This window comes from Vulpes vulpes, chromosome 16 (assembly GCF_048418805.1).
Source record: "Vulpes vulpes isolate BD-2025 chromosome 16, VulVul3, whole genome shotgun sequence".
NCBI lineage: Eukaryota > Metazoa > Chordata > Mammalia > Carnivora > Canidae > Vulpes > Vulpes vulpes.
In genome coordinates this window covers 85,656,784-85,677,417 of record NC_132795.1, presented here as the reverse complement: position 1 = coordinate 85,677,417, position 20,634 = coordinate 85,656,784, and the positions used below count along the sequence as shown (strand labels likewise).

At 37.4% G+C, this 20,634-nt stretch overlaps 1 protein-coding gene across 6 annotated transcripts in view; it reads right to left on the bottom strand.

Annotated features, from left to right (window-relative positions):
• Positions 1-260: 260 nt before the first annotated feature.
• Positions 261-20,634, bottom strand: part of CCDC85A (coiled-coil domain containing 85A) — a 191,689-nt gene continuing 171,315 nt past the window's right edge. For 2 of the 6 annotated variants that reach the window (XM_072741627.1, XM_072741626.1), the window contains one exon: positions 261-2,079. In XM_072741627.1, the coding sequence (XP_072597728.1) occupies positions 2,030-2,079 (50 nt within the window). In that variant the 3' untranslated portion in view covers positions 261-2,029. Of the gene's footprint in view, positions 2,080-5,888; positions 5,988-9,476; positions 9,597-12,833; positions 12,969-20,634 lie in introns of all 6 variants that reach the window. The other 4 variants (XM_025992785.2, XM_072741624.1, XM_072741622.1 and 1 more) reach the window with 4 other exon arrangements.

The window sequence follows — 20,634 nt, the reverse complement described above, 5'->3', positions numbered from 1 at the left end:
AAATCTATATGAATAAGTGAAAAATTTTATAACCCTAATTTCTAAATATTAAATACGATTCTAAAGTTTCAATTACATTATAATAGAGAATGGTGTGAATTGAGTAACCTGAATATTAAATCCCTCAAACGTTCCTTTGGTTTAAGATAATGAATCATCTGTTTTACCATGATTAATACCATCATACAGGAATACTGTGATACTTAGTGACCATCAGAAATCTATTGAATGTAGGAAAAACATTTTGAAGGAAAAAACACTGAGATTAAATAATTTATTACCATTGCTAAGATGAACACATATACTTGATACTCAATTTTATGCAGAACTTTAAAAAAATAGTTTTAATACAGTATCAAAATTTACACAAGTATTTTGTCAAAAGACCAGTGTTCCTTGTATTAGCTTCTGCAGTCTCTACTGCAGGCACAAAAACTTGTTTTAAATATCTTCAGAGTGTAGGAATACAACAATTTAAGGATGAATGCTTTTCTACAAGAGAAGGTGTAAATATAGCAAGCCATTTTCTTTTACAGTGTAATAATATAACAGTTCAAAAGAAAAGCTTAACTGGTAACCCAATTACAATAATTAGAGAGATAATTCTATAGCAAATTAATTCATAAATATTTTCTGAAAACAGGGCTGTTTTTTCATCACCATAACATTTTAAAAAGTAACGAAATTCCTTCACATTCCTTCACCAGTGACAATTAGTATACTGTAATGAGTCCATTAAAAACAACAGCAACAATGAATATCTGCTATTAATCCAATCTGAGTAATTTAGAAGAAATCTAAAAACTGGGAATTGTTGCATTCCTACTTTTATAATCTTAAACTACAATAAAAACTTAGCATTCTGTCACAGGCCTCTTGCACATTCATACAAGAAACTATCATTGCATTTGAAAAAAACCAAAATACCTATCATAGCATTTCCAGTACACACAGTCTAATATAATATATATATATATATACCAAAAATAAGAAACTAAGCAAAGCTAGCACATCTCTTTTTCAAACCTCAAGCAATCTGAAGAGCTTTTAGCCTCAATAATGAAGGACATGCGTCAGTTTCATAAAACGTTAGCCACTGTAGGCAAAGAAAGCTTTTTTATCATAAATGCAGTGCAATATTTTAAAGTTTACATAAAGTTTATTAAATGTAACAGCAGATCTAGAAACTAAATTGTAGAAATTGACATCACAGCTGGAAACACTTAGAAAAATTATGTTTGCTTGTTCTTTAATTGGAATTAATATTAACATCAATGGATACACTGAATGAATAGGGAAGTTGGTATGTCCCCAAGATGTGTCTTCATGAACATAGCAAGATGAAAAGGAAAGCTATATTTATCTTGATTACTTGAAATAAATGGTACTCTCTGCTATGCACTCTACAAAGTCCTTCTACCCTGCTAGCTGGTAAAGAGAATTTACGTGATAGTTTTAGCACCTCAAAAGTCAAAACAAAATCCTAGAAACCTAATCTTATCTTACATCCAAATGCATTTTGTATCAGGAATTTGCTGACTAAAATAGAAGAAATAGGCTCCCAACTCAAACTTGGAAAGCTGGAAGATACCTCTTCCTCAAACCTCAGGGTAGGAAAGTCTCACCATTTTGTGCAATGAGTCAACTCTATCAAACCCACCGAGGCCCTACTGGTTCTTCTAATTGTGCAGGTTTCCTGATGACAATATTAGATCTGAGGAGTCCAAAAACATTTTAGTTCTAATGAAAATATTGGTACCAAAGTGGTGATTTTCAAAGCTATTTGAAATCTACTTGAGATGAGCTGTTGTGGGCACGGAAATGAGAGAGACATGAAATACAGCCTCAGTAATACTAAAGGTTTTAGAGGGAAAATATGTGCAATGTACAATCACTCCATGTTATTCAATGAGTCCAGGTTTGTGGAAACTCATTTTTTCTTCTTTTCTGTCTCTGGCAGTGGTGGTCTTTTGCTTGAAAGAGTGCCTTTCACATTGGTCCTTTGTACTGGTTTCCGGACAAATGTTGCCTAATTCCAGGACAGGAACCTGCAGCATCTCCAAGTTTCCTCCACACAACCTTAAAAAAGGTAGAAAATGAGTAAATAAATAGCATCTTAATGGCCTCTATGGTTTTTAAAGGGGGATCTATGAGAGGGGCAAAGAGGAATGTGAAGACGAGACAAAATATCTCCATGAATGAGTTCAAACACAATGAAATGTGATGGAAGTTCTAAATCACAAGGGCTGCTTAGTAGAGGGAACCTACTATGCCTTGTTAGCAATCAGGGTCAAAATTAAAGAATGATGTCCAACTTCCTCTGGTTACGTGAGTGGTCCTCAAGTCTGGCTGTGAAGTGTGCATTTGTAGAACCTTACACAGTAACTCCCCCTGGTAGTGAGGAAGCATCGTCATCTATACCTATTTTTTTTTTAAAAGGCTACCAGTGTAACTCTGTCCAGCCAGAACTAAGAACACACGAGCAAAATCCTCATGATTTCTATGTCCTACATCTTAAACCAGAGATATCAAAATGTTTAATCCACTAAGGAAAATGGAGTTTTTGTTCTTGAGCTATTTAAGCACTGAGCTTAAACAGGGTCACTGGTAAATTTCCCTGGCTTTCTCTACGGGGGGTGGGGGGGAGGAGTCCTAAATCTTAGCTACCCAACAGTACAATCTGATTATCAAAGCAGAGAGCATCCAAATGCAGGACAAATATTAAGAATACATTCAAGAATCATCAAATAAGTACACTATGTCAAAAACTGGGTCATTTTAGAGGGACAATAGCAAAAAGTGAGAATAAGACTAATTTGGGAGTAAAACCACTGAATTCACCAATGATATACCAATATGCTAAACTGGGGGTGGGGGGGGGGATGCATTTTCCAATTAACAGTCATAACCCTCCTTAGGGTGATTCTTTTCAGATTGACTCATTCCCTAGAAATTTACATAGCTCTAACATAAACGCGAAACCAGTTGGTTAATTATTGATAGACTCTTTGTTTTGTTTTTGTTTTTTGTTTTTTTTTCCGGCCCTCCTTTTAAATAGAGCAGATACTCTAGGGAAGCTCAATACTATTCATAGCAATACATAAGAATATAAGGTTCTGTCTACCTTCACTTCTAAGCTAATGAAACTATTAGCTCTCTTTTAGCAGACACCACTATGTGGTAGAAAGGACTGGTCCTTTTTGAAGAGGGTTGTACTGATGGTCTCTAGTAGGAAAGGAATGATCTAGCAATGAAGCTCAAGCTACCCACAGGGGAGTTAGAGAAAAATCTCATTTCTTAATAGACTGCGAAAAGGTGCAAACACTGCATCAGGGAGTCAAGGGATGCTCTGGACTTGCCCTTTCTAGCCCTTATGTGGTGTACACCATTACAGCTGACCAGAGTGCTTTGAATGTCTGATTCTATCCTCTGCTTCTAAGCCAAAGACCTCAAGGAACACAGACACAAAGCCCAAGATGGTTACAACTCCAAAGTGCAAACACTCTCCAAATATTCAAATATGGAATACCATGGGCCTTTGCCCCAGAAGGCAAAACTCTGAAATGAGCCAGTGCTACTAAGCACAGAGTAGCAACTCGTTAACTAGAAGAACAGGATAGGTGTGTGTCTGGGTTAACCAGTCAAGTATTTCAGCTGTACTCAGGGCATTTACAAGAGCCAAACAAACCTAAAAATACCATTACTACAAAAAGATAAGATACTGCTCTGTGAGAAACAGTAATTCTATTTTTGTGGCATAGTTTGGGAAGAGAATAAAAACACCTCTTACTAATCAACGTGATGCTAACAGGTCACGTTGACAACTGATCTCCAGGAGGAACACCGGAAACAGAGGCAAAACTTACTATCCAAAGTTCAGAGTCTTAGAACTGATCTCAGATTATGAGAAAACTTTCCATTCCTGCGACCTTATTTTATAAAAGCACATAGTTCCTCTACTAAGTTTAATAACCTTAGCTAGTTTCTAAGAAATTACTTATCTGTGAAAATTTCTCACAATCTGTTTTTCACTTAATTCTCCAGCATGCAGTATGTGATTTCGATGTTCATATAATTTATAATGTGACAAACATTTTAGGACCAACACCTTTTTCTCCTAGCACTCTTCTATTTGGAAACTATTTAAAAACTAATATCAGATTTAGGTTGGCTTATTTTTTTTTTAAGCTAATGTTGGTAATTAAAGACAAAAGTAGACAAGGAGCCCTAAAGAACTTCTACAGGCAAAAAAAAAATTTGTAGCATTTTTGTGAAACATAGGCAAACCTAAAGATCAACACAAACTAATCAAGACCCAGTCCATTAAACATTTCTTCTGTGACTAAGAAATAAATTTTCAAATGTGCAGAAGTCTTGTATCAAAAAAAAAAAAAAGAAAGAAAATAAGCAATCCTAAGCATGTGATTTTACAGAAATGCATGCATTGATGCATTGCTTTTCATTCTTGGGGAAAGAAAATGGAAGCTCCCAGATTTATCACACTTGGGACAGTGGCGATCTGGGTATAGTTCTGACTTCACTGTTCATTAGAGAACAATTCAAGAGGGCAACTTTATACATGAAATGCAAATGTGAGGATCATTCCCAGGGCTTCCTCTCCAAATTGTCCAGGGGGCTAGGGTGAAACCCCACCATCTGAATTACAAAGGATCCCCTTATACTACTCTTTGGAGAACCACTGTGTAATGATTGCTGTGGCCCCATCTAGTTCAATTCCTAATGTCTGAACCCGTATGTCTCATTCCCTAGCCAACAGAGAAGCGACAGGCTTTTTTATAAAGGTATGTGGCTTAACTTTTTGAATTTATCTGAAGGAAATATTCAAATTTAAAACTGTAAGGACAGGCTGAAAAAGCTACAGAAGGTGTGAAGAGTGGTGCATGGGGAAATAATGACTTGGAGAACTAATGACCTTTTTGAAAACAGATGAAAACAGATGCAGGAAAGAAAGAGTTTCAAAAGAAAAACAGCTACAACATGAAGCCGGAGACTAAGACTGTGGCCCCAGCACATATAAAATGCCCCTGGGACTTAAAACATTTCCTGGATTCCAAGAACACCTCAAGGAAGTAGATACCTTTAAGGTATTAGGACCTTCATGTATTTCTAAGCAATTTTGATATCCTAATGGACAAAGAACGAGGATAAAAGTACGATATAGAGCCAATTAAAATCAGTGCTTAAATTTTTTTTTTTTGCTTTTAACAAACATATTCCTCTACAATAGTCTATGTAGCTTTTTAACTTCAGTTATAGTCTTGATTAAATGATATACCCATGCATATTACTCAAAATTTAGCCAGGGATTAATAATAAAACCAAATCACATTATTGATATGCTTCATGAAAATAGCATGTCAATTTTTTTTTACTGTGTTCTGTGATTTCTATGTGTCTATCTCTTCATTATTTCCTCCTAAACATTTCTGAGCTTTTATTAACCACTGAAAGGTAAAGATACTAGTTTGCATGACACGAAGTGCCCATATCGCCTGATTTAAGTCTGAAGATGGCTGTGTTTTGATCACAGGCTTTTAAACACTGATTTTCAGATACTGATTAAAAGTATGAAACAGAAACCCATTTCTCAAAACTAGCAACACAATATTTTAGACAATAAGTTATGTAAAAATGTTCATAGATCATTTTGGAATAGAGAATTGGCTGATTATCGCTTACCTGAATATTTTGACTGTTAATAAAACTGCAAGAAAACATACTAAAGATAAAAACAAGGGGAATGGGTTTTCATATAAAACTATAAAGGCATTTGGCCAGAATTTTAAAAAGTAGATATTCAAAAAGTGGTAACTAAGCTACGATGGGGCTTTCAACACAGAATACACAATAAAGCACATTAAACTTACATTGCACATTTCTCTGACTATAGCTTTTTCTGTCTCACTAAGGTCATTTTCATACTCTTTACCCTGTTGACGATCTATAGTTTCCTGAACATCCAAGACCTGGATTTGTTGAAAAAGAAAAGCAAATTTCACATGGAAAAAAACTTGTTAGTTATGAATTAAACCATCAAGGAGCTCCACTTTGTAAAACCTTTGGTTTTCTCCGTGTCTGCATATCAGAGTGGATTAATATACGGCAAAATCTTTTAAAACAGTCAATTGTTCTAAAACTTACGACGGATGTTTCTACCTGATTTTCAAATGGCCATTCAAAGCAATCTACTGCATCACTAATAGTCAATTGAATTCATTCATGTCTAAAATAATTAGATGCATTCAGTTAATTGGGTCATTAAAATAACATCAACCATTTCAAGAAAATAGTTCTTGCTCCATTGTAAAGGTGAGCAAAATAATTAAGGATATGCCAAATAATCCAAACGATATGTAGACATGGCCTATAGAAAAGAGGACTAAAAAGAGATATCGACAGGTGAAACTGGTCAGAACCCAGGAATATGTACATAAGAACTTGAGTGAACATTACAGTTCTTGCCTCGACATGTTCCCAGGGCCTAGGAAAGGACTATAGAAATGGCTCTTTGATAGCATCAAAGAGAAAAATTGGCTCCTTACAGTGAAAATGTTTGAGCAACATTTTAAATATTTTTCATTAGAGCAAAGAAAGTTTGGGTGAGATTCCTTTAAGTAATTTTAGGGGCCTATCATTCCACTTCTCTACATTATCTATAAATGGATCCAAAATATTTCTTCAAATAGGTCTATAACGTTTTCATGCCATACTTTCTATAGGTCAAAAGGGGAGAAAACTTTGGTTTTGTTTTCTCTAGATTACCTTACAAGCCAAAGCATTAAACAGCAAAAAGACCCAAGAAAACAAAAAAGCCCAAAAAACCAATGCTTTTCCTCAAAGCTCCTCTAAGAATCCCCACCAAACTGTGACCTTGCTAACCTCCTTGATTCTGTTGTCATCATGGTCAATGCTGATGGCCACCCCTAAAAGCGTCACCTGAGAACTGGCACCAATGAACAGTTGAGCCAAAATAAATGACTTAAGCATGAAGTGGGGCCTTCATGTCAAGTTCGTAGATACTGAGTCTACACGGATATTTACTGGAGTTCAATCCTGAAATAATCTAATTCAGCAACTACTCCCTTGTTAATTCAAAATGTTGAGCAATTATTACTACCTAGGTACTACTACTTTTAAAGGAGGATATCACGGTAGTAAATGAAAGCCTTACCCTGATACTCTGATGAGCGTCTGTTCACATTCTTTAGACACTCAGAGGAACTTTTATTTCCTCAGTGAATATTCATAGAAAACTTAACTCCTGGAACAAGCTCCTTTGCCTACAAATTCAGTTTCTAATGCACCTCAGAGAAGTGTACTTCAAATCAGTTAATTTCTACTAAATGAAGTGAAGCTCCAATTAATAGTTAGAATGAATTTTAAAGCAAGATAAATGTGATGTTATTACAAGTGGGCTAATTTCTCACACCGATTTATAACACTTTCCTCCCAAATCACAACCACAGAGTTTTTTTTTAAAGCTTACAGATTTTTTTTTTTTTTGAACTCTATCAGAAGATGAGAAACTGAGCCATTGTTCTAATTAATCCTTTCACAACAGAAAAATTTTATGATGTAAATCAGCTCTAGAATCCATGGGCTTTTAAAAACCAAACATGTTGAGTGGCTGCTTCTTCTTTTACATTGTGGTATCCCTAAGAGGCATTTCCCACAGGCGATATTTCCCATAGGCACATACTTCTGTTTCATGACACTGTTAATTCATGGAAGTAAACATTTTGTATTCAAGAGCCTCCACTTATCCAATAAAGATGCTTTAGTTGCTCAGTATTACCCATCTTCCGAGTGAGGACACTTATGTCATAATCAGAACATGTTATCTTTCTCTTGAGACAAAATTTTACATGGAAATTAGAAAAGGAATTCAGAGAAAATTGGAGAGCTCCTCCTTGCTCTTCCTTTTAAGGCCATATGAACACAGGTGCAGTGAAAAAGTTTGGGAAAGATTGCAGTGCTATCCACTGTGCTGATCTGATTCAAACAAGATTTGCCATTTAATAAGGCAAAAAGTGGAAATAGTTTTCAATCTGAAAAGTAGAGCAATGTGTTGCTGGAGTAAGTGCAGATGCTAACCCTACAAGATTGAAGCCACACTCATTTTTTATTTCTAAGCTGCTTTTCAGATAGCTGGCGTCTGGTTCATACTCTAGTAACAGCATGTTTATAGCACGCTGCTCATGCTAACCAGCAACCGGATGCTGTTGCAGAGAGCGTGATGTCGGTCAGTTGATAAATCAGCACCCACCAGATGCAGGGTGGTGCCCCTCATTCTGGTGTGCCTTCGCACATGAATTCTTCTCGGTTGCTCACTTGGTGAATTATTCCAACCAAGACAGGAAGTGCCAGGTGCAATGCACCAGCCACCAGCATGGTTCTGCTACCTTCCCTCATCCGCAATCAGTATATATTTGGGAGGAGCAACTTGTTACATGGAAGCTACAGCAAAATATAATGAGCTAAATCTCCTGCTAAAACCAAACCAAATAAATACTTTGAATTTCTTATCTACTTATTTGCTTTATGCATGCCAAAGAAAGTGTGGCCCACTCTTCGGGACCACATCTTCAGGCCACATCTTTAGGCTGCTGATAAATCATCCCGAAACCAAAACCATTTTAATAAAGCTCTGAAGCTCCTGTGGCAAGCGCAGAGCTGAAGCACACTACCTACTTTATGGCTCAGAAAGGTCTGATTAAGGCTATATGTTAAGAAGTACAGATAGTTTGAAGGACAGTGATTCATGCCTTGGAATTTATAAAACTTCAAGGAACCACACTAATTTTTAAAGTGATTTTTATTGCCTGCATCAGTTTCTTCTTTTAGATTATTAATTTTACTTATAATGCTTATTTATTGGAAAGCTTGCTATTAGTAAAGAAAATAAATAATAAATTTCCTCTTTGGAAGTCCTTGGATGATCTGAAGTATAAGCCAAAAAAACTAGCTTTCTGAAAAGATCCTCTATTTTCTAACATGATATGGAAGAGCATTAACCAGCATTTGAAGACTTAATACTTAAAGGGGGATAGAGTAGGTTTTTAGTTCAGTATTTTCTTTCAGTACACTGCACAATATATTTCAATTGCATAAAGAAATATCCTTATTTTGGCCAACTATTATAACTCCCTATTTTGAAGACATGCATGCTACAAACACTGCACATAAAATACCCAGAACAATATTTTACACATATGGATATACATGCACATCAGACTTCAACTTCGATGCAGATTGATATGAATCACATTACTCAAAACAAAATGATAAAACCAGAGATTCAACCATAAGTACTCAAACCCGTTATTAAACAAAAATTATACTTCAAAAATCAAAGTATCTATGGTTAAAACAAGACTGTGAGAACTACCAGACTATAGCGAACAAGCCACAACACAACTGAAGTTCTGTATAAATGGTTGTACACAGTTGGTTACCTTAAGAGAATGTACCACGGGTTCAGGCTGCTGAGAAGGTGTGGTATGTCCACTGAAGCTAGCTGGAGAGTTGGGTGGACTGTTACTCCCATCAGCCCCTGATGACAACCTAAAAGAACCCTTAGTAGAAAATCAACAACTTTGTTATTAAAACAAAAGTCGTTTATAACTGCATAGATGTCATTCAGTATTCAATTTCACTGCCAAGTGAGAATGAGCCACTTTGTTAATTTTTTTTCTAGCCTGTTCTAAGATGCTCTCAACCTGTTAATTGGAATACTCTTGCTGCTTGACCAGCAAGAACACTTAACCAAGTGCCCTCCCTGTGCATGCCCAGATGTCATTTCTGATTTGCCAAAAAGAACAATGCCCCCTAAGGAATGCCCATTAAGAACATTTCAAGACTGATTTTTGAAATTTAAAGATACTCAAGTGCAGGGAATTTATGAGTTGCTCAGCAGCTGAGTTAAACATGCTCACTCAGCAAGACAAGCGCTATATTCCATATGTCTCGGAAAATACGGACACATCACATTCTTGCATTGGAGAGACAGTGTGTGTTATAAAAACTTTAAGGTAAAAACCTATAGCGGAGCATTTTCCAAAGAGATTTAACCAAACTGAACATTTTCTTTAAGGAAGAATTATCTTTTGGTTTTTTAAAAAAATAACTATGGTCGAAAATGACATTTGTACTTTAGTGAGCCTGACTTAATTGCTGAAAAACCAGCACTTGGGCACGATGAACTTGGCCTTGGAGACTCATAGTCACCCAAACAGGAACTGAAAAAAAAGCAAAGCTTCAGTTCTGTCCCCTCCTAACCCGTTTTTATGGAGATCATTACACTCGAAGGGCCTGAGATTTTAGTTTCTGTCCATCTACAAATCTACAGATATTTTTTCATGCCTAACAGGTTAATAATGGCTCCATTTAACTTGATCTTATGACTCTAATACTCCGAGAAGGAGCCATTGAAGGCACCTCCTGTGTGGATTCATAAAGGGAAGAAACAACTGTGGTGAGGAACATATTTTTTCCAGCACCTACAGAAGAGCTTCTGTGTTGTGCTCTTTAGGGATGGGAGGGAGGCTCTGAGAGCAGCAACAGTTCTAAGTACGGGTTTATGCAGACCATACTATTGGTTAGAGAAAATGACAACTCCCAGTGATTTTCACAAAGACTATCATTATTGCAGTTTGGAGTATCTTCCCCCTTCCCTTGTCCCTGTCGTTTCTTCCTGTGTCCTTGAAGGCTACCCTTGCCCCCTCACAAGCCAACTGAAGCCATGTTTTTTTTTTTCCCCTCGTGCATAGAGTTATGCAATCAAATCAGCTCCTACCCACTCCCCACCCCCTTACTAGCCACCAGGAGGAGGAAGCTGTGGAATATGACATTTAGGGGACCTCTCCGGCTCTACCCTTTGCTACTAACGTTACGAGCAGGTGATGACACAGGAAGGCCAATTACAATAGCCCCAACGCCTTCTGGGGGAAAAATGTCTATGTTTTCCTGTATTTGTAATTCAGATCAAATCAGATATAATAGTACCTGATACAAATAACAGAGGGGAACCTAGTAGAAGTTTAAAGATGGTGAAGGGGCCTACCAGTCCCCTCAACTTCACCACCAAATTCTGGACATCCTCTTCCTCGGTAGAGATGAAATGTTTGCAAAATGAAGGAGTTCTAAAGGAAGCTGCTCCTCTCTAAATAGTTCTGCTCCTCTATCGTTCTCTTTCCCTACTGCTACCACCTTTATTAATGGTCTTGAAGAGGCCTCTAAGATGAGGCAGAGTTTACTTCCAACTTCTCATTTAGGACCCACTAATGCAGTATAGTTTGCCCCCTGATAGTTTGCCCCCTGACTTAATCTCACTAGGCAGGCCACAATCCTCCCCCTGGGGGTTATCCGGCCTTCAAGCTCTTCCTTTCCAAACTTCTGCTGCCCAGTCCTTCTGTTTAAAATGTTCCCTTTCCGGGCAGCCCCGGTGGCGCAGCGGTTTAGGGCCGCCTGCAGCCCAGGGTGTGATCCTGGAGACCTGGGATCGAGTCCCACGTCAGGCTCCCTGCATGGAGCCTGCTTCTCTCTCTGCCCGTGTCTCTGCCTCTCTCTCTATCTCTATGAATAAATAAAATAAATCTTTAAAAAAATAAAATAAAATGTTCCCTTTCCAGAACTGGCAAAATGGTGGGCACATCAATCCCAGCATGCTTTTGCTTGGGCATGAGGCCTCTTTGCATTCAGGGCATCTGGATTTAAAAGAATTTCTAAAATCAATGACAACTAGTTCCCCTAAACCAAACCCTTTGGGAAAGTTAGTATTGTTTAAAATTAAGGGGAGTCTTGTTCTTCCCTTAAACACTCTTTTATTTCTTTAATAATAACAATGGCTAAAACAGGAATTGCACAGTGTGGAAAACTTATTCAGCGATTAAAGTTCTACTTCAAATTTGCTTGGCAAGCTAAGGACTAGTCATCACCAGAAAGATCAAGGTTCACATTTTATGTGGTTTTTGTAAAGTCACAGAGGTAACCAAATGCCCAGTAGAGTTGTACACTAGCAGGTGCTCAATAGTTTTCTAGGTTATAACACAAACAACATCATTCCTATCACATCTCATTTAATTACTCTAAGATAAAAGGTTACATATCTTTGTGCTTAGCAGAATCAGACCAATATTTGGAGAATTATCTAGGCTCAATCACTACCTACTCTCAGTTGACTAATAATACATTTTCACAGACCTCTTTTTAAAATATGCTGAGAGAAATACTAGTGAAACGAATGGTTTTAAACAGTCCTTTGGGATTTATGATAGTAACATTAAGCCTGTTTGTTTAAACTGTAACTTGGCTGGCTCAGGAGACAGGGAATTTAAAAAGAAGAAAATCTTAATAAAATTGGAAGTGTGACTTGCAGCTTCAGGGTTATTTTCAAACTACACATGATCGCATAGTGCATACACCACCTTTTGGGGCAGCGATCACTTCTGAAGGACAAGAAATCATTTTCTGGGCTGGTCTACAGACAGTTCATTTTCATGACTGTGGATCTTTTAAACTCCTTTTCATGAAAGGTGCAGGGTACCTTTGTTCTTCTCCAATGCGAGGGGTTACTCAACCTTCAACCCCCAAGTTCAGGAACAACAAAACAAAACAAAACAAAACATCGACGCTGACCATTTAGGAGATGAAAGACTCTACTCCCAGCTTCCCTCCCCAGGTTCAGACACACACACAGCAACTTTTTTTCACGTGTACAGACTTGCTCTCTCCCCCCAGCGTAACTTTTCCTCTAGCAACAGAAGCCATCTGTATGCACAAGCAAAGGCAGCAGCTGACTCATCTTCACTCACCGGGAGAGTGGGCAGGCATCGTCCTATTCCTCGGCACCCTTGCCACCACTGCAAGACCCGCCGGGCTCTGGGCCCCCAGCCTTTCTCCATATTTGAGCTGTTTCTAGTTGGAGGTTGCCTTCTATTCTGGGTGGCCTTATATTTGGAACAATATAGTACAATCACTCAGAAAAATACTGTTTCCCAAGTCTCAAGAAAGCAGATAGAACAAGAAACTTAATGAAATGAACCACAATGACCACAATGGCAAGCTGTAACATGCACCTCAAATTAGGAAAAAAATTAAAAACAAACTCAAGTCCTGTCTATGAAAGCTAATACTGATTTTTAAAGAAAGTTTATGACTAACTCTAAAGCTATCAAAAAGAGGTAGATGATAATGTCCAAATCCCCCCCCCAAAAAAACTGAAGCTACTTGGACAACTGTTTTGTTGGTTTCACTTGTGAGAAACAGAGAATTAGCCATAAGTCTTCTGAGTGTTTAAAACTGTGTAACTTCAGAACTTAGCAGAAATTATTTGAAATGCAATTGGGAGCACCATGCTCTTTTGTTAAGAAACCCAAGGTGGGTAGATATATTCAGCAATACTTCGCACACTGAAGAGTATGTAATGAGCTAAGAAGTCATCACTGCATTAAAATAACTTTTACATGGGACATATACATCATTATCAAAATTTCTATTTATTAAATAAAAATTTTCCCCTAAATTTTAATTTTTTCTAAAATTAGAAAATCTAAAATTAATTTCTAGAATTATGACTAAACAGCATAATTCTATTAAAATCATCAGAAGCAAAATAAACTTACTTGAACGTAATTTCCTCTCCCTGGCAACTTCCACTAAGACCCTTATCTAAGAGTGCTATGTCCTAAGGAATAAGATCTTTTTTTTTTTTTTAATACAGAAAATTCATCAAATAGTCCCCAAATTCCAGCATCTGAATGTTTAATTATAGGAGGATGAAAAATGACAACATAATTTTCAGTTCCCACTGATCTCTTTTCCCAGAAGTGTGTGCTGTGTGTGAGTAGCACTGGTCTAATTTTCACTCTTCTCCAATATTTGGAGGCTGAACAATGAAGAAAATGCGCCACGGTCTTAAGTGAAAAAGAGTAACGATGACTGGCAGTTGGTACTTGCATATATCTCTTCTGAATCTATGGAATCCGTAGGACCAGTTAAGAAGTCAGCCACACATATTCCTCACATATAACAGAGAAAATTATGTATTTGGACTATGATGATCATTTCATTGTTAGCAATACAAATTTGAACATCACTTTCAATAATCATTTCATGTGTCAATGCCTCATTTCTTTCTATCATCAAAAGAATTCTATCCAAGAATTTATAATATGGTTTATGGCTTAAAATCCACCTGTCATCCCAATCTGCATAATTCTATTTTTGAGATGGTCATTAAAAAGTACCGCAGATTTTTTTTGTTGTTGTTTACACGAATGAGTCCTACCTTCCAGATTTGGTTCTCTTCATGACTTATAAATCGATCAGATCTTATGTTTTTGGATTTGGTGATTGAGTAAGACATATAGGGATCCCTACTTCCATTCTTCTTCAATGTGTAGTGAGATTGAAATTCAATGCCTCTCCACTGTAACATGCTCATTATCATAGCCATGAGATCTAAGGTAACAACTATAATCATTTAGAAGCCTGCTGGAAGGAGCAGCCCTTTAACCACAATATTTCCCCAGTTTTATAAAGTAGATAGAACATGATATAATAGCTGTGCCTTTCAGCATCTTGTAAATGGTTCTCTTAAGACATTAAATATAGGTTGCATTTAATCTCTTAAGAGGGGACAATATACATGGGCCAGATTTTTGTGGACGAATACTTGATTGTATAGCCAGTTTCAAGGGAAAGATACTCAGAATCAGGATTATTGGCCTTCTACTCATGTTGGCAACTTAAAAAACAAAACAAAACAAAGAAACCCCCAAATCCCCCCAAAACTCCACGTCATGGAAAAATGTGTTCTGGACCAGCCATCATTTTGACCTGCAAGTAAACTGTTAGCTTTTCGCTAGCTCTACAATTGTCAATTATGCTATCTGCTAAAGGCTGTTTCATAAAACATAAAGCCTTCACTGACTTTACAGGTAGAGTGGTTTCTGGCAACCTCAGAGCTTGAGGTGAGGCAACCTAGATTCTGGCCATCAGTTGGAGAACAACTCCAAACCTTAAAAAACTCACTTTTCCATTTTGCTTAAGTTTTGTTTTCTGCAGTTTTCCAAAATTCCAAATTTATAAAGAATGCCTTAATGATCCTGCTACTCCCTAGAAATCTGTGTACTCAATGGCCACTTTATATACAGGTATACAGAATAACCCATAAATTATTTTAGGTATCAGGAGGAACCTGATGCTAATAGCAAAGTAATGCTCTGTGTCACAACTGCATGGATGTATTTACGATGTGGTAAGTACTCATTATAGAAATCATGAAATCCAGTGCTTATAAGCAAACACCCTAGATCAAGAAACAAAAATATCCCTTACTATCACTGAAGAAGATAAAATGTATCGGTACTGTTATGCATTTTATCACATGATATCTGGAAGATGTTTTTCCAAGAAAATTTGAGACTTGAGGTACTTTCTAGTATTGTCCTTAAAATAACCAACTTCTTCAGAATTAAGGGAACAAAAGAAGCCACTCACATATTTTAAAAGGTCACCTGAACAATAAGAAAATATATTACTTATGGTCTCATTGAGTAAACTATGATTCATAATAAGGGTTTTAAGAGCAACAAGATGAAGCTATTGTCATTAAGTTGTCTTCTTGCTATTTTATGGTTGTATTTTATTTATTGTCATTTTAATTAACATTCTGGAAGTTTCCATTCTTTTACCTTAAAGAAGTACATATTAAAAAAAAAAAAGTCTAACACAAAGAATAGAATGTTTTTATATTTTGTCATATATAGGCTTTTCACTTAGATATAAATCAGTTGAATGCATTTGTAACAAACTTTGGAGCCTAGCCCTCTATTCTAGGAAGCCAATTATGGAGAGCTAAAGATTGATCGGCTAAAGTGGTTTCCTGTTAGTTAAAGATGTTCAATTTTTAATAAGTTCTGAAGCTAGGTCAAACTATCACATGGTGCATCATACCTCATCAGAATGCATACCTAGTTTAGGAAGGAGGATGAACTTTCTTTCCTTATTATGGGACAAAGGCAAATGCTTTGCTTAATTTCATCAGGAAAATAATATTTTGTTCGGTTTGACCAGTCTTTATTCTGACATACCTCAAAATTGTGCCAGCACACAAACAGAAGCTTCGAAGAAACTTTAGAGGTTACCTTGATAAGCCTTTTCCAAAAGATTCCTATGAATGAGCTTAGAAATGCTAAGAGACCCTCTGCCTTATTCTAATAGATGATATTTAGTTGACCAGATTCAAAGAAAAGTGCATTTTAAAAATTTAGGTAAGGAATCTATTCAACACTGATTTAAAACATTAAAGAATTTCCTGGATTTATAGATATTCATCTATTCACTTAAATACTTACTAAGCACCCACCAAAGGTGACATCCTATGCTATGCCAGGTAGGTCCCGAATCCAACCAATTTTTGTGTAAGGAGCAGCAAAGTAGAAGTTCAAGTCATTGACTCTAAGGTCATGCTGCCTGGACTCAGATTCTTGATCAGACAGCTGGCAGGTGCGTGACCTCCCTGAGCCTCAGTTTCCCCATCTATAAAGTGTGGGTAATGATGCTACAATGGCACTTCACTCAATGAGGCTACTTATATGAAAAGAGCTCTTCAAATAGCACCAGGCCCACATTAAGCACTCTGCAAGTATGTGTTTGCTTTGCTTATCAACACATCTTATAATTTATTTGTCCACCTACTTCCACATATTATTATCAAGAGTAGTTCTCAACCTGAGGTGAGTTGACCCTCCACCGGGGACATCTGGCAAAAATGCAGACATTTTTTAGTTGTTAAAACAGGGCGATTTCTATGGGCACTTACAGGTAGAGGCCAAGGATGCTGTTGAATGCCTGACAATCCAATGGACCGCCCCCACAACAAAGACTTATCCAGCCCTAAATGTCACTAATGCTCAAGTTGAGAAACTCTGATTTAGAGAAGAACTGTGCTGGAAAACTGCAAAGCAAAATTTCTGGTGACAGCTTCATAGATTTTGTAGACGAGGACAAGTCACCTACATGATTTGGAGCTAGTGATGATTTTAAAGGAGACTCTCGAAGCTTCAGCCCTCAAGTGGTCTAAGAATAAAGACATCTATATTTCTACCCCAAATAGGAAATCACTCTAACAAAAGGAAAAGATTTAAAAAAAATACTCCAACATCCTACTGTTAACAACGCTAACGGAAACAGAATACAAATGGGCAGCACAGGGCAGCGGTCCAAAGAACAAAGAGCTCTCTGAGAGGAGACAGCATGTTGCAGGCACCTTAAAAATCGAGACACCAGTCCCACAGAGACTAAAATTGGCAGAAGATGCTTTGTGGAAATTATGAAAGGAAATAAAGCTTCCGTAGCAATAGGGCAGGTAAAGATTCTGCACTCAATTTTAAGTAGTCACACTAGGAAAGAACACAACTGCCAGCAAATAGAAATGAGAGACCCAACACGTGAAACAACATCCCTGTGCAGAAGAGCATTGTGTGACATGCAGAGGGAAATCAGAGAAAAATCCCAACCTGAATGGAGACCATTCTCTTCTTCACACCTGGTTAAGAGCTGTAGTCTGAATGCATATCTCCTTAGTAGGTAGAAGACTCCCTGAGGGCGTGTCTTGAGTCCCAAAAGTACTCAGCCACTGAGCTCCTACTCCCTGGTAGGACTCTCCTAAATGCTGTCACTTAAAAGGTGATTAAGATTAGCTAATATGAGCTCCTACCACATGGTAACACGTATTAAGACTCTAACTGTTGGCCTGGTGCTGTTCTTGATAATTTAAAAATTTATGCTCCATAATTTGTTTTGTTTTGGGGTCCTAGAGATCTCCTTCTGTTCAATGTACCCACTACTTAGTTCCTGGGCTGCAAAGAGATCCTGGGGAGGATCAGGTTGTCTGGAATGGTCCAGGGTTTTGTGTGTGTGTGTGTGTGTGGGGGGGGGGGGATCAGAATAAAAGTGTGTTAATGTTAATATCTGATACAAATGAACAGATGAATATATCAGCTGAACATCAGCTCTGTGCTCATTTGACTTTCTCCATTCAAGGCCCATAACTGGGGCTGCAACAGTTCATAAAGTCTGAATCTGGAAAAATAACCCAAGGATTCTGAAACTTGAAATTTTACAAAATCTCCTAAAGAATTTGAGAATTACTGACAATTCATTATGGAATACCATAGGAGTCATGCTATAAGTGAAATATGATAGGGCTCCAGAACAATACAAAGAGAATATTCGACTTCCTGTCTGGCTTTCTTCTATTTGAGTCTGGGCTCCAGCAATACTTTTCTGGATCTCATGGTTTTTTTGATACCATACCAGTGTCATCCAGGATGTCACTCTCTTGCCCCTGGTTCCTATTGATTCCTATTCATATTTTCTCTCCCTCTCTGGTCCTGGGATAGGTATCTTAAAAACTTGCTTCAATCCTGGCTTTGCTGCTGAAAAGTGATGATCACGTGAACTTTTCTTTCATTAACAGATGAGAATAATTACTGTGACCACTCACCTTCAGGTGAGATAAGACTTGTCCGCAGCTCAATTTTAAGCCCTATCATATTTTGCAGCAATATTCTATATCTTTGAGCTCCTTGAGGTCACTGTACTTTTATTATCTTTGTCATAATGATGACTAGTACCCTATCTGCACATAGTAGTGGCTCCATAAACTTGGTATATTATTGGATGGTCAAAATTTACTTGTGAGATTGACTTTTCCTTTATCATCTCAAAAAGAGTTGTGTAAATCCTTTACTTGTATGTCTATACACTTGGTAATTACAAGACACCCAACTACTTGTCAAGTAATTAAAGTATACCTCTGGAGTGCTAGCATGGCCTGGATCAAGAAGTGAAACTCCATTTTGGCAAGTTAAACTCCAACAAGATTCCCATTATTTTTTCTTCTTTCTCATTCCCAGTTAAGACCACAAAAAGTAGAGCAAGATAAATTTATCCTGAAAAATCTTGAACTACTTCTGTTTCTAAATAGTAGTAAAGATCAAATATGTTAAAATAGTGACTGAAAAGACCACTAGGGATGGATAGTAGACTGAAAGTAGAAATAGACTTACTACTAGGGCGTCCAAAGTATATGGTGGTTCTCATCAAAATTATTATGTAATGCCAAACACAAGCGGTAAAAATTAAATATCATCTAAAGAGATACTATTCTCAATTTCTTTAAATGTAGGCCAAACTAGCACTGGTTTGTTGGCAAACTGCATTTGAATAAAATATTTAAAAAAATAAAGTGCCAAAAAATGCCTAAAGAAGAGAAAAAAAATGTAGGGCAATCTTTAAGTATCCCAATATTCCCAGCCAGGGAAACGGGAAGGTAATATTTATTCACTCATTCTTCATTTTTTATGCCAAAAAATGGCTAAGATTGAGGTCTGTAGAGTCGTAGAAGAGGTGGCAAGGAGCTTTAATTCAAAGAACCAAAAATTTGGGATACCTGGGTGGCTTAGCAGTTAAGGCCCTTGGCCCAGGGCATGATCCTGGAGACCCGGGATCGAGTCCCACATCGGGCTCCCTGCATGGAGCCTGCTTCTCCTTCTGCCTCTCTCTCTGTGTCTCATGAATAAATAAAATTAAAAAAATTTAGATATTTGCCCTGTTTAGGGAAACAGAAGTGGTTCAGAAGGATGTGAGGGGCAGAGTAGGAAGAACTGAGGCTGACATGAAAGGCAGGAGTCACATCATGGAGAACCTTCTACACCACATAAGGATTTACATCATGCTAAGGCATGAGCTGTAATAAGACCCGATTTGTGTTCTATAGATCCTTCTAGTAATGATGTGGAGAATGATCTAAGTGGGACAGGACTAGCTGGGATGAAGCCCAATTAGGAGATTGACAGAGAAGTCCAAGTGAAATATGGTTACTTGCTGCCCACCAGACAACGGCAGAGGGAATGAAAAGAGGAACAATGATGGGCTAAAGGGCAGGACCCCCTGAGCCTTTGTGTTGATCTGCATCCAGGATGTCTCCCAGCTTTCTGGCCAGGCACTAGCTAAATAAATGGTCATGCTGTTGACCAGGCCAGGAAATGCCAGAGCAACTGATGCATCTAACTAACTCCTTCATCAGGTATGAAAATCAAGATGAAAAAGGTAATTAATTAAGAATATAAAGCCCCAAACATCTTTCCCACAGATACCCCCATAATGGTTTTCTTCTGACATGTAAAAGAGTCGGCAAAATACTTAAATTAAAAATGATTTGAACTTCATGCCATCATGAAAATAGCCCATCAAATAATATAATGTTCTTGGGAGAAAAACAAAGTCATTTTGAAATATCTGGGACTCCAGGTGAAACTTGCAGATATATAAATACAGTTTCAAAAATAAAACAAGATAAATGGAAGTAATTACAGAGGTTAACGTGAAGCCTTTTTACAAGAATTAGAGAGGGCAAACCCCAGAAGAATAGAATTTGTATCTTGAAAGGGCTAAGACAGCAAACACCCTGTATCTCTGTAGCCAGAGTGACAGCAGACAAAGAATAACAATGAAGGCCCAGTTAAAAAAAAAAAAAAAATTAGCTGTTAAACAATAGGTAGGAAATGTGAACAATTACATTTACGTACATTCTGCTTCTAGGTA